The 12,591-nt window shown below is 61.2% G+C and overlaps 1 protein-coding gene across 6 annotated transcripts in view; it reads right to left on the reverse strand.

Moving 5' to 3' along the window:
* Positions 1 to 12,591, reverse strand: part of ADGRB2 (adhesion G protein-coupled receptor B2) — a 168,825-nt gene that overhangs the window by 28,020 nt on the left and 128,214 nt on the right. For all 6 annotated transcript variants that reach the window (XM_075060782.1, XM_032802675.2, XM_032802674.2 and 3 more), the window contains 10 exons: positions 12,412 to 12,576; positions 11,101 to 11,202; positions 10,085 to 10,191; positions 8,079 to 8,273; positions 7,413 to 7,481; positions 6,370 to 6,478; positions 5,931 to 6,077; positions 4,724 to 4,799; positions 3,138 to 3,240; positions 1,814 to 1,857 (listed from right to left, as the gene is read on the reverse strand). In XM_075060782.1, the coding sequence (XP_074916883.1) occupies positions 1,814 to 1,857; positions 3,138 to 3,240; positions 4,724 to 4,799; positions 5,931 to 6,077; positions 6,370 to 6,478; positions 7,413 to 7,481; positions 8,079 to 8,273; positions 10,085 to 10,191; positions 11,101 to 11,202; positions 12,412 to 12,576 (1,117 nt within the window). The remainder of the gene's footprint in view (positions 1 to 1,813; positions 1,858 to 3,137; positions 3,241 to 4,723; positions 4,800 to 5,930; positions 6,078 to 6,369; positions 6,479 to 7,412; positions 7,482 to 8,078; positions 8,274 to 10,084; positions 10,192 to 11,100; positions 11,203 to 12,411; positions 12,577 to 12,591) is intronic.

A 12,591-nucleotide genomic window follows, 5' to 3' on the forward strand; every position in this document is an offset into this window, starting at 1 on the left:
GGCAGCAGCCTCAGAGGTGTGTGAGGGGTGTCGGAGCGTCACTGCCGACATGGCCTGTCCACGGGGGGCAGCTGGAGTGGGACTGTACATCACGGAAGGTGGGGGAGCACGAGCCGTGGCTGCTGCGACGTGCCACAGCTGACAGAGCTACAGCGAAGTTGCTCTGGCAACCCGAAGGGAGGCTGCAGGGCCAGGAGGCTGCGCTTGGCTAGATCCGGAGTTTGCAAGGCCAGAAGGGACCCCCAGGATCGTCCCGTCCGACCCCCTGCCATGCAGGCCACCGAACTCCCCCCACAATAGGGACAGAAAGGAGCAGATAATAACGAGGTGCTAAGGCCAAGAGCACCTCCCACCCCTTGGCACGGCCCTACTGGCCCCCAGCCCAGGCAGCACTGCTGTCAGAGCACATGGCTAGGACCACTGGAGGCCACTGCCTCCCCCACACCACAGCAATCTGCCCCACTTTATCTCTCTCCCGCCCGAGCGCTGCACGGCCCTGGCTCTCTGCTCCAGCCCATTGCTAACAACCTGCGTCTGGCAAGCTGCAGGCATCAATCTCTGGCTTCAAGCGGGTGCTAATCAATACCGGTATTAGCAAAATTAACCCACGGCCACAGGGGGCTTGGCCTCGTTCTGGTCTCCTGGCTCTTGATATGTGGACGTGACCGCCCAGCCGGGGCGGGGAGAGGAGCCCATTAGATCTCTCCTTGCTGTGTAATAACCCATGCGCCAGGGATAACGAGATGGGGACCTTGGCTTGGGGCTCTGCCTGGGATAATGGGAGCTTTCAGCTCAGGGGAGCGGATAGCACCACACAGGACCCCCCCATCTGGCTCGCTGGCTCCCTCCAGCCAACAGCCAGTCCCCTCCCCGAACACTAATGAGGCTGCGGCGGGGAAAGTATCAGAGCAGCGGAGGCATTTACACCCAGTTAACCCTCCAAGTGTGGGGGTGTCGGGGTCCCCTTCTCACTCTCCTCTCTCCCTGCCAAGAAACCACAGGCTCGCCCGGCTCACCCACGACCCCTCTCACCCGGTCAACCTGCCTCTTTGCATGGGGCCCTGCAGCCAAGACGGGTGGGTGGGCAGTGCCCATGGGGTGGCTGGGGGCCTGGGCAATGTGTGGCGCAGGGGGATCAGGGAAGGTTTGCAGCAGCGGCAGGGAGGCTGGGCATCTGCCCTCTCCATGTCACCAGCTGTTCCACGGCCCAGCTGACACTGCAGGGAGGGGAGGCGGGTGGCTCTCACCACCCCAGAGGTGCATCCATCTCCCACACTCTGCGGCGGGAGGACAGCGTGTAGTGAACACCCTGCAGAGAGCCCGGCCTCTGGCACAGAGCCCTCAGCTACCCAGGAAAGGCAGGTGGGTGCCAGCTCCAGACCCTGCAGGGGACCAGGGCCAGGTCCTGGTGCACGTGCCTGCCAGAGGCTGGAGAGCAGAGGAGCTGCACCATGGGAAGCAAGGGGCTAGCAAACCCCAGGGGTCACCCTGACAGAGCCCAGGGCAGGCTGGCATACAGCCCAGCTGGCAGCGGCTGGAGGGGAAGGAACAGCCTGTGCTTCTGCTCTCCATCCCCTGCTGGCTGCAAGGGTGGGCACGCTCCTGTCTCCAGGCAGAGGGTGCTGCTGTGGGGCAGGCCAGGGATGAGGAGGGTAGCACACCGGGCCCAGTGCACCTGCTCCATAGGCCCCAGCTCTGGCTCCAGCGAGCGGCAGGCTCTCCTCCCCGGCACAGAGCCAGCCCCCCTCTTTGAGGCCTCACCACCATCCACGGAGCCCCCCAAGAGACACGCCAGGCCCAGAGCTGCACTCACGCTTTGGAGTAGTCCCAGGTGACGCACTGCGGGTGTGAGGTGCCCTGAAGACAAACAGAACTGGGTTAGCGGACACCTGGAACAGGGACCGGGACGCTCCTTCTCTCCTCACCCCCGCTCTCACCCCCCTCTCTGGCTTCGGCCATGGTGGGCAGGAGATGCTGTGACGAACTGGGACTGTTCCTAATGTTTTCTCTGAACACTGTGTTGGTGCCTCAGTGTCCCCTAGGCAGTTCTTAAGTATCTGGCAGAGCAAAGGGCCAGTGCACCTAATGCCTGGCACTCTGTCTCCTAGCAACTGATGGCCTGGGCCCCTCCTCTGCAAAGTTGCCAACTGCAGGTGTTGGAGACAAAGGGATCAGGTGACCTCCTGGCCCGAAAAAGGAGCTGAGCAGAGAGGAGGGGCTGGAGGGAGGTTAGTCTGGAGCTACCTGGGGATAAGGAGTGAAGTGCAGACCTAGGGGTCTGGCTCACTGCCCCCCAGAATGGACCCGGCCGAGGGGTCTGGTTCGCTGTATCTACAAGCTCTGTTTTAGACCCTGTTCCTGTCATCGAATAAACCTCTGTTTTGCTGGCTGAGAGTCACGTCTGACTGCAAAGTGGGGGTGCAGAACCCTGTGGCTTCCCCAGGACCCCGCCTGGGTGGGCTCGCTGTGGGAAGCCCACGGAGGGGCAGAGGATGCTGAATGCTCCAAGGAGAGACCCAGGAGGTGAAGCCGTGTGAGCTTCTTGCCCTGAACAAGTCTGCTCCAAGGGAGAGGAGGCTCCCCAAAGTCCTGACTGGCTTTGTGGGGAGCAGTTCCAGAGCATTGCCCGGTGACTCCGTGACAGATGCTTTCTGATCTGAGCACGGCCTGCTGCCCCCGTTAGCCTCATGACTACCTGCCCGCCACAGCATGGGCCCCTAGAAAGTGGCATAAGGGAGGACACCAGCAGGGGCCGCATCTGGTGTCTCTGCAGCACTGAAGCCAGGCAGACTGGTAACACGTGGCCATGGAAACGTCCCCCGCAGCCCCCAGCCAGGGGAAGCGGCAGCAGCTCCGAGCTGAGCCCCACACGCCCAATGTCAAGCCAGCCTCTGTGGGTGGGGACTGAGGGGCACTGAGGACTGGCATAGCAAGGGGTATGGGTTTGGATGGCACGGCACTTGCACGGCTGTGAGGAAGGATGGGCACACAGGACTGGGACAGCAGGAAGGCTGGGGATGGAGCAGGGGCCCGCAATAGCAGGGTGTGCAGGGGTGGGTGACGGGTGAACATTTCTCTGCCCTCACGATGGGGCCCAGTGGACGTCTGAGACCCCCCTCGAAATGCACAGCACTTACATTGAGCATGTGGGATAGCTCCACTGAGATCAGGGGCTCCGTGGGCTTGGTCGGCGGGCGCACGGTCACGGTGAGCACTCGGGATGTGACGGCCAAGGGGCTCCTGTGGAGATGAGGGAACATGCTGGAGCCAGGACATTACAGGTGACAGGACAGGGCTCTCTGGGTGCTGGTACGTCCTGCTGTTGGTCACAGGCGTGTTGCACGTGTGTGCATGAGAGCATGTGTGTGCACACAGCGCTGCAGGACTGTCTTTGCTCATGCACTACGTTGTATGATCTGAGTGTGCATCCCCTTAACACGGTGTATATAAATGATAAACAGTGAAGGGATCTGACCTCTGGCATAACTCCAGCCCTGGAACTTCCCCGAATGTAATTCCTGTTTGATCTAGAACGCACGTTTAAGAAAAACTTCCCAGTTTGATTTAAAAATTGCCGAGCACAGAGAATCCACCACCAGCCTGGTAAGTCATTAATTACCCTCACTGCTTTCCGGTCGGAATTTGTCTCGCTTCAGCTTCCAGCCATTGGACCTTGTTCGATCTTTGTCTGCTAGACAGAATGGCCCATTATCAAATTTCTTCTCCTGGCGGAGGTACCGCCCAACGGCGACTGAGTGGCCCCTTCCCATTCTTTTGGTTAGGCCAGACAGGTCAAGGGCCAGGAGTCTACCCTGTAAAGCATGTTTTCCAATCCTCTCGCCATGTCACTGCATATACACAACTGGGGTTGGTTTTGCTTGTGCCTGGACATTGGCTATGAATGTATGACCCCTTGACTATGCACGTGTGCGTGGATACATCACCCCTCTCTGTATGTCGGGGGTGGAGAGTGTGCACAGGTGTAGGTTTGTTTGTGGATGGGTGAAGTGTGTGTGTGTATAGGGGGGTGTACACACACACGCGTGCCCATGAGTTCACACAGCCATCTCGGCTGTCCCACATTTCAGACCTGAACTTTTCCCTTTCCACACAAACCTGCTGCTTCTCTCCCTTTCTCCCTCCTGTTTTCAGCTACTGACAGCAGATGCAGGTTGGAGAAACCCTTGTTTGAGTGGCACTGGCTCCCCGCCTTGCATCTCACCCCGTTCTCCTGCCTATGCTTGTACAGCAGCAGGCTAAGACGTGGGCTGCGGGGAGGCGTTGCCTGGGGATGCTAAGCTACAGAAACCCAGACAGGTGCCTGCTCTCATCTGCTGCCCCTTCGCACCTCCAGCGTCCACCCTCCTCCAGGAACGAAACCTCTGCCCACACATGGCGCCATCTGTGCTGTCTTGTCCCCTCCCCCAGCCTGGTCTCCCAGCCCCAATAGGGTCCACTCTCTCCGTTACCCACACTTGATCCTGAATCCAGGAACCAGATCTGCCCAGTGCTCAGTTCCTCCCCCCTCCCCACACACGCTAAGGGCATGTAGTTATAACTGCAGCAGGGTCACAGATCAGAGCACATGGCTGTGGATCGCCCCCATGCAGGGCTCAGCCTTGTCTCCTCCCCGCCCCGATGGCTGCATTTCAATGTAACGAGCAACTTGGGGCCCCATTCGGAAACCCTGGTTACTGCCTCCATGCCCCAGCCAGCCACCCACCTGGGAGGAGGTAAGATGAGACCCAGCGTGCGGTACAGGATGGCCCCAATCACAAAGTACGACGACTCGTCCATTTCTGTAGAGAGGGGAAGGGGACAGAGCAACGGTGAACAGGGGCTGGCATCCGGCCCTGGGGCCCGGCTCCGCTCACACACCACCCTGGGGACAGGGACATGTGGCCCTCCTGGAAAGGGCTGCAAGTCATTACGTGCCCCCCTCTTCCAATGCGCACCTTCCCCATAGCCTGGAGATGCAGACAGGCCCCTTCCCCTGCCCTCCCGGAGTTCGGGGTGGCTCCATCCAGAGGAAGAGGTTACAATGGGGGAGTGGAATCTAGAAGTCCTGGGTTCTAGTCCCTCCCTGCTGTGACTCGCTGGGGTACGTTGCTGAATGGCTCTGTGCCTCTGTTCCCCCACCTGTAAAAGGGGGTTAATGGTGCCGACCCGCAGCTGGGAAGGGGAAGGGCTTTGGGAGCCCTGCTAAAGCACCACCATGCAGGAGGAATAGCAGCCGGTCCCAGCGTGTGCCAGTCCAGCCATGTCTGTGTCCCAGGGTACACCTGGCTACCCAGTCTGCCTCTCTTCCAGTGGCCGGTCTCACACCCAAGTCCAGCCCGGGGTGTGTCCCCCATGGAAAGAGAGAGAGGGCCACAGGCGTCCCAGGTCCACGTCCCAGGACGGCCGCAAAGCCCAGGTCAAGGGCAGCCTGCGGTCACCCCCCAGCTGCTGCCACTCAGATTTTTAATCAACATTAACAGGGAATTGAAAGATTAAAACCTTCGCAGGCTCCATGTGCTGGGCTGGGAACCACTGTTTGCACCTCTTTACAGAGGAGCCATGGAGAGAACAGCAAATCAACTGCAGCCGGTGGTCTGCATCCACATTCATCCGTGTCCAAACAACCGTCCCAGCAACCAAACCAGCTCGCACGCACATGGACACACACAAATATACACACACACACACACAATCACGTGACCGTGCACACATGTGCATTTGCTCCCATGCAAACTTCACAAATGTGCCTTCACAAACATACCCGCACACACATGGAGATGCAGACACACATGTGCATTTGCACACCTGCATGCAAACACACACCTCGCCCATGTGCATACCCAAACCAACACACATAATCACATGGAACAGATACGCAGAAACAGCAGCCCCTGCTGCTTTCCTCCCCGGGGGTCCCGGCCCCACCTTACCAGAGGAGGAGAGGCTCAGCACCGACTTGGGGATGAAGAGCTTGTCCTCCGAATGGCGGGCCCAGTCCTTCATGCCCCGGCGCCCCTTCATAGGGAAGTTGATGTCACTGGAGACGGCCGAGACGGGCTCTCTCTGGATGCTGATCACTGCCAGGGCGGCGACGGGGAGAAAGGGTCACTTCCAGCTCACCCCTGCCTGGGCCCATTGGCCAAGCTCAGGCTGCACCGGCGTCCCTGCCCATGGGCCTCCTGGGAGTCTGCCTGGCGCAGCCCTGCAGGGGCCACGTGTCTCCTGCCACCTCCACTCCCCAGGGCTCCCAGCCTCTCTGATGCTGCATTGTCCAGCACTGCATTGGCCTGGGACCCCTCATGCCCCCCTCAAAATAAAGCAGCCCCAGGCCATGCCGCCTCCACGGGCCACCCCAGCCCGGTCACTCACCCAGGTTGTCGGTAACCACAAGGGAGCTCTGGAAGGCCTTCAGCGCGCCCCCCACGAGGTGGATGAAATCTTCCACCACCTTCATGAGGTGCACGGAGCCAGGGGACACCTGTGCGCACAGAGAAGGGGAGAGGCTACCACAGGGCCCCAGGCACAGCAGGGGAAGGGGGCTAAAACAGGGGCCCAGGTGTGGCGTGGGGGAGAGTAGCTCCTTGCCACATGCCCCCACTGACAGGGCATGGGGCAGGAAGGACCTGGATGGTTCCAAAGGGTCCCCCCAAGTGATCAGCAGGGGACCCCTCAAACTTCCCAGAGCATGGGGGGAGGGCAGAGAACAAGAGCTAGCGCTGATCCAGGCCATGCTTACCCTTAGGGGAAGGGGCAGATGCTGTGGGGAGGGGGTTCCATGCCCAGGCACCCGCCCCAACCCTTTCATCCAAAGCCACCTCCCCCTCAGCGGTGCCAGACCTGCCCCTGACTGCTCCCAGCACACCCTGGTCGCTCTGACCGTCCAGGAGTCTCCAGCCACCCACAGGCAGGGAGCTGGGCTCCCCCAATTCACGGGCTCACTGAGTCGATACTGGCAGAGACAGCCTACCCCCAATCGCCTCTCCCCTGCATACAGCTATTCGGAGACCCCGCGCCACAGGCTTCCTCTCCCCCACCAAAGCCTGGACCCCTTTCATCTCCACGGTCCTGGCTGTGGGGTGATCAACGACCCTGCTGAGCCATGGCTCCCCCTCAGCCTGCCCCACCTCCCCAGGACCACTCAAGCCAGAGACCCCTCCCCACAGCCCATACCTCCACAGGAGCAGACAAGGCCCCAGAAAAGCTCCCAGACCTCATCTGCTGATGGGGGCTCCTCCTTGCCCCTCTAGCCTGGGCAGGGCACTGGAAAGGCAGCCCCATGAGCTGGACTGGCAGCACTGGCACCATGCCACCCCCTGCTCTGTCGAGAGCCTGTCATGGCCACAGTCACGCTGCGCCAGCCGAGTGCCTGCCTCCCTGGCCGGCTGGCGCCCATCCCTGAGCAGCTGGCTCACCTGCTGAGCATCCTCCCACTTGTCTCTGTTCTCCGAGTCCACCATGTAGCTGACCACCTGGAAGAAGCGCTGCAGGGAGCGGAGGAGAGGAGAGGGGGTGTGAAGGGGTGGCTCTGTGACGCACGGGGGGCATGGGATAGGGGGCTTCCCCCAGGCACGTCCGGGAGCCTCGAAATTCTACTGCCCTGAGAGTACCTGCATCTGCACCCAGGAAGCCCTGTCACACACCCACCTAGACAGAACCCCCCAACACCACCCCAGCTCCAGCTGGGATTCTTCCTGGCCCTGCTACGACCACCTTCGTTTCTCGCAACTGAGGGTCACCCAACTCCCCTCACTCTCCTGGTGGAAGCTGAGCATCTACACCAGCTCCCCCGGCCACCAGCTCGGATCCAGGCCAGCTTCGGCTGCTGTTTGATAGCCAGGCAGCACCAGCCTGGGGATGGGGGGACCCCCATGCACATGAGTCCAGAGATGGCAGGTGAAACCTCAGAGCCAGAAATCAAAGGGGTTGTGCCAAGACACTAGGGGCTGAGCCCTCCCCCCTGCAATGCCAGAGAGAGGGTAGGGAAAGGCAGCCAGCAAAGACCCTTTCCATGGTGCCTCGGCCTCCCTCACAGGACCGTGTGGGGGCCCCGGCTCATCACAGGGGCTGGTTGCCGGTACCTGCACGTCCTCGGAGGAGGGGACGTAGGTGGCCCTCTTGAAGGTGTCGGTGACGTTGCGCAGGATCTCCACTGAGAAGAGCAGGTCCCCGCTGTAGTACGTCCTGCGGGCCATTAGCTCCAGCAGGCTGCGCACCACCTGCGACATGCCCTCGCCCGCCAGCATGCGCTGCCCCTTGGCCAGGTGCTCCCGCAGCTTTCCGCACAGAGGGACAGAGATGGGGGGGGGTAGGGGAAAGATTACCCAGCAGCAGAGGATTCCCCCGGTCCCTCTCCCAACCCACCCTGAGGCAGCAACCAGACAGGATTCCTGTCTGGGAATAGCACAGACATCCACAGGAGCCCCCCACCATGGCCCCTCCCGGGGAAGTTCCTCGTATCCCATACCATCCCAGGAGCCACCAATTCAGGGCCAGGGCCTCGCTCCTCTTCCCCCAGGCAGGAAGGTGCTATACCCACACTAACTCCTCTCCTGGCCCCACACCGCAGCCCCTGAGCCCTTGCGACCCCCCAAAGGTGGGCTTGGGGTCGGTGGATTAGAGTAGGGGTCAAGGAAAGCAGAAATGTTGGGTTCTAGTTCAGCTTCACCACTGAGTCACTGATCAGGGTGAGACACTCCCCTATCCTGTGCCTCAGTTTCCCCATACGTCAAAAGGGGATAACACTAGTTAAGGCAGCTCCTTGATCTACCTCAGCAGAGCACTTGGCCTTGCCAGGGAATAGGACAGACAGCGGGAACAGAAAAGATGGCAATACAGAGGGATAATTAGCATCAGCCCCCTCCCCGAACCCGGGGCAGGCAGGGGAAGGAGCCGGGGGCAAGGATGTTAATTAGGTCTCATTGCAAGGAAATACTCATGCAAAGCAGCATTTTAGCTGGCGGCTGGGGGGTAGTCAGGGGATGCTTGGCTGCTCTGTACTGAGGGAGCTTGTGCCTGTGTGACGAACTGGGACTGTTCTTAATGTTTGCTCTTAATACTGTGTTGGTGCCTCAGTGTCCCCTATGCAGTTCTTAAGTATCTAGGTGGTGGGATAAGGGTGTGTGATTGCTGCAGAGGAAGGGGCCAGTGCACCTAAATGCCGGGCACTCTGTCTCCTAGCAACTGATGGCCTGGGCCCCTCCTCTGCAAAGGTGCCAACTGAAGGTGTTGGAGACAAAGGGATCAGGTGACCTCCTGGCCCGGGAAAGGAGCTGAGCAGAGAGGAGGGGCTGGAGGGGGTGGTTAGTCTGGAGCTTGCTGGGGACGAGGAGTGAAGTGCAGACCTAGGGGTCTGGCTCACTGCCCCCCAGAATGGACCTGGCCGAGGGGTCTGGTTCACTGTATCTACAAGCTCTGTGTTAGACCCTGTTCCTGTCATCGAATAAACCTCTGTTTTGCTGGCTAAGAGTCACGTCTGACTGCAAAGTGGGGGTGCAGAACCCTGTGGCTTCCCCAGGACCCCGCCTGGGTGGGCTCGCTGTGGGAAGCCCACGGAGGGGCAGAGGATGCTGAATGCTCCAAGGAGAGACCCAGGAGGTGAAGACGTGTGAGCTTCTTGCCCTGAACAAGTCTGCTCTAAGGGAGAGGAGCTCCCCAAAGTCCTGACTGGCTTAGTGGGGAGCAGTTCCAGAGCATCGCCCGGGGACTCCGTGACAGCCTGCCAATCCCGAGGGCCACTCGGCTTCAAAGCCCCACCCTCCGCCAGCCACTTCAAACCAGGCCCCCAAACCTCCTGCGGGACGAGCTCCACTGCAAGGCCTGTTAGCCCCCAGCTGGCCAAGAAACCGGAGTCCCCCCAGGAAATGGCCTCTGCACCCGAGTGGAGAGGGGCTAGGGCTGGCACTGGGCACAGAGCTGGCAAGACGGGGGCAAGGGACTGGCTGGGGTCTGCCCCTGCGCAAAGGACTCTCAAAGCATCACAGCCGTGGCACTGCCAAGGCCGTCGGAGTGAAAGGCAGCGAACGCAGCGCCTGGGAGAGAGAGGGGGTGGAAGAGAACGCGTGGACCCGCTGGAGTGTGCACCTACTGAGAGATGTAAGTATCTGTACTCATGGGAGATGCACCGGGCAAAGCTGGGCACACCCCAGTATGCCACCCCGTCGGCGTTCAGCAGGCACCGGCGGCTGGCGGATCCTAGACAGAAGAGGGGAAAAGAAGCATGGAGCACCCAGCCTGTGCAGCCCGAGCACCCGCAGCCCCTGCCCCCATGCCGCCCCCCAGTGCCTGCAGCCCCCAGGCCCAGCTCCAGCCCCCTAGCCCCAGTGCCCGCAGCCCCCAGGCCCAGCTCCAGAGCCCCTAGGCCCAGCTCCAGCCCCCCAGTCCCAGAGCCCACAGCCCCCAGGCCCAGCTCCAGCCCCCCAGCCCCAGAGCCCACAGCCCCCAGGCTCAACTCCAGCGTCCGCAGCCCCAGTGACCGCAGCCCCCAGGCTTAGCTCCAGTCCCCCGCTCCAGCCCCTGCAGCCCCCCAGGCCCAGCTCCAGCCCCCGCAGCCCCCAGGTAGAGCTCCAGCCCCAGAAACTATATGCAGTCCTTGACCCCCAGTGCTCGCAGCCCCCAGGCCCAGCTCCAGCCCCCCCAGCTCCAGAGCCCACAGCCCCCAGGTAGAGCTCCAGCCCCAGAAACCACATGCAGTCCCTGCCCCCAGTGCCCGCAGCACCCAGGCCCAGCTCCAGCCCCAGTGCCTGCAGCCTCCCCAAGCCAATAACCACAGGTTCCCCCAAGTCCCAGCACCTACCCCCAGGCTCCGAGCCCCAGCAGCAGCCTGCAGCCACCCAAACCCCACCCAACAAGGTGCCATGGGGAAGCTGGGGTGCAAAGCCAGGCCGGGGAATCAATGCTTCTAAGAAGGCAGCAGAATTACTCGAGGGCCCGCAGCCTTAACTCAGCTCATCCTGGGGAGGGCAAGGGGGTCCCGGGGAGCAGGCAGGGGCACGACAGAAAAGAGCCTGCTGGCAAGTGAATCCTGTAGCCCACATGCCTCGCCGCCCTCCCCGCTTGGCTCTCAGCCCAGGTGGGAGCTGGGACGGTGCCTCGGCCGCTCACCGGTGGCGTTAGGTGGGCATTTGTTGTAGACGATCTCACCAGCGGCCGTCTTCTTCCAGGTCATCAGCATGACGTACTCATCCTTGCACATTTCATGGTAGGCTGCCAAGGGAATGCGAGGATGAGACGGGCCCCCAGGTGGCTGCTCTGCACGGATGGGCGGGGAGGGGGGTGCTGGGCGGGACTAGCAGGCGTGTAGCAGGTCAGCCTGGGTGGAGGGAGGACTGGCTTGTGTCAGGCAGACTGGCTTGAGAGAGGAGCTGGATGGGCGCAGGAGGGTGGAAGGACAGAGAGAGGAATGCAGGAGGGTAGGTGGAATGATGGACAGATGGATGGACGGAGGGACAGCAGGCGGGTGGAAGGACGGATGGACAGATGGATGGAAGGACACCGGGCAGGTGGAAGGACGGACGGACAAACAGAGAGACAGCAGGTGGGTGGAAGGACGGACAGAAGGTGGGCAGGTAGAAGGACAGATGGCTAGAGGGAGTGCAGGTGGGTGGAAGGCCAGACGGACAGAGAGACAGCAGGTGAGTGGAAGGACGGACAGAAGCTGGATAGGTAGAAAGACAGATGGCTAGAGGGACAGCAGGTGGGTGGAAAAATGGACAGAAGGTGGGTAGGTAGAAGGACAGATGGGCTAGAGGGAGAGGAGGTGAATGGAGGGACAGACAGACAGACAGAGAGACAGCGGGTGGGTGGAAGGACGGACAGACAGACAGACAGAGAGACAGCGGGTGGGTGGAAGGACAGACGGACAGATGGAGAGACAGTGGGTGGGTGGAAGGACAAACAGACAGATGGGTGGAAGGACAGACAGACAGAGAGACAGCAGGTGGGTGGAAGGACAGACGGACAGATGGAGAGACAGCGGGTGGGTGGAAGGACAGACAGACAGACAGACAGAGAGACAGCAGGTGGGTGGAAGGACAGACGGAGAGACAGCGGGTGGGTGGAAGGACAGACGGACAGATGGAGAGACAGCGGGTGGGTGGAAGGACAGACAGACAGCCAGACAGCCAGAGAGACAGCAGGTGGGTGGAAGGACAGACGGACAGACAGTGGGTGGGTGGAAGGACAAACAGACAGACGGACAGACAGCGGGTGGGTGGAAGGACAGACGGATGGTTTGCTGGGTGGGTGTCAGGGCAGGATAGGAGGAGGAGGAGCTGGCTGGATAGAAGGGTATGAAACCCGCTGGCCAGAGAGAGGCAGAGTCTCTGGGTCCCACCGCGGTGACAGGCCGAGGTGGGGGAGCCCGTGTGCTGGCCTGGAGGCTGAGCAGGGGTCGGCAGACTCTCTGCTAAGTACCTGGGCACTTCTTCTCATTGCACGTCTTGACCTCCTCTCCAGAGCCCTCGCAAGGGTAGCCTTGCATGCCCGTGCCCTGGCACATCCGGAAACGTCTCTGCCAGCCCGTGTCGCACGTCTTGGAGCACAAGCTCCAGTGGTTCCACGGGCCCCACTTGCCGTCAGCTGCCGGGGTAGCAA

The sequence above is a fragment of the Chelonoidis abingdonii genome, chromosome 25 (assembly GCF_003597395.2).
Source record: "Chelonoidis abingdonii isolate Lonesome George chromosome 25, CheloAbing_2.0, whole genome shotgun sequence".
NCBI lineage: Eukaryota > Metazoa > Chordata > Testudines > Testudinidae > Chelonoidis > Chelonoidis abingdonii.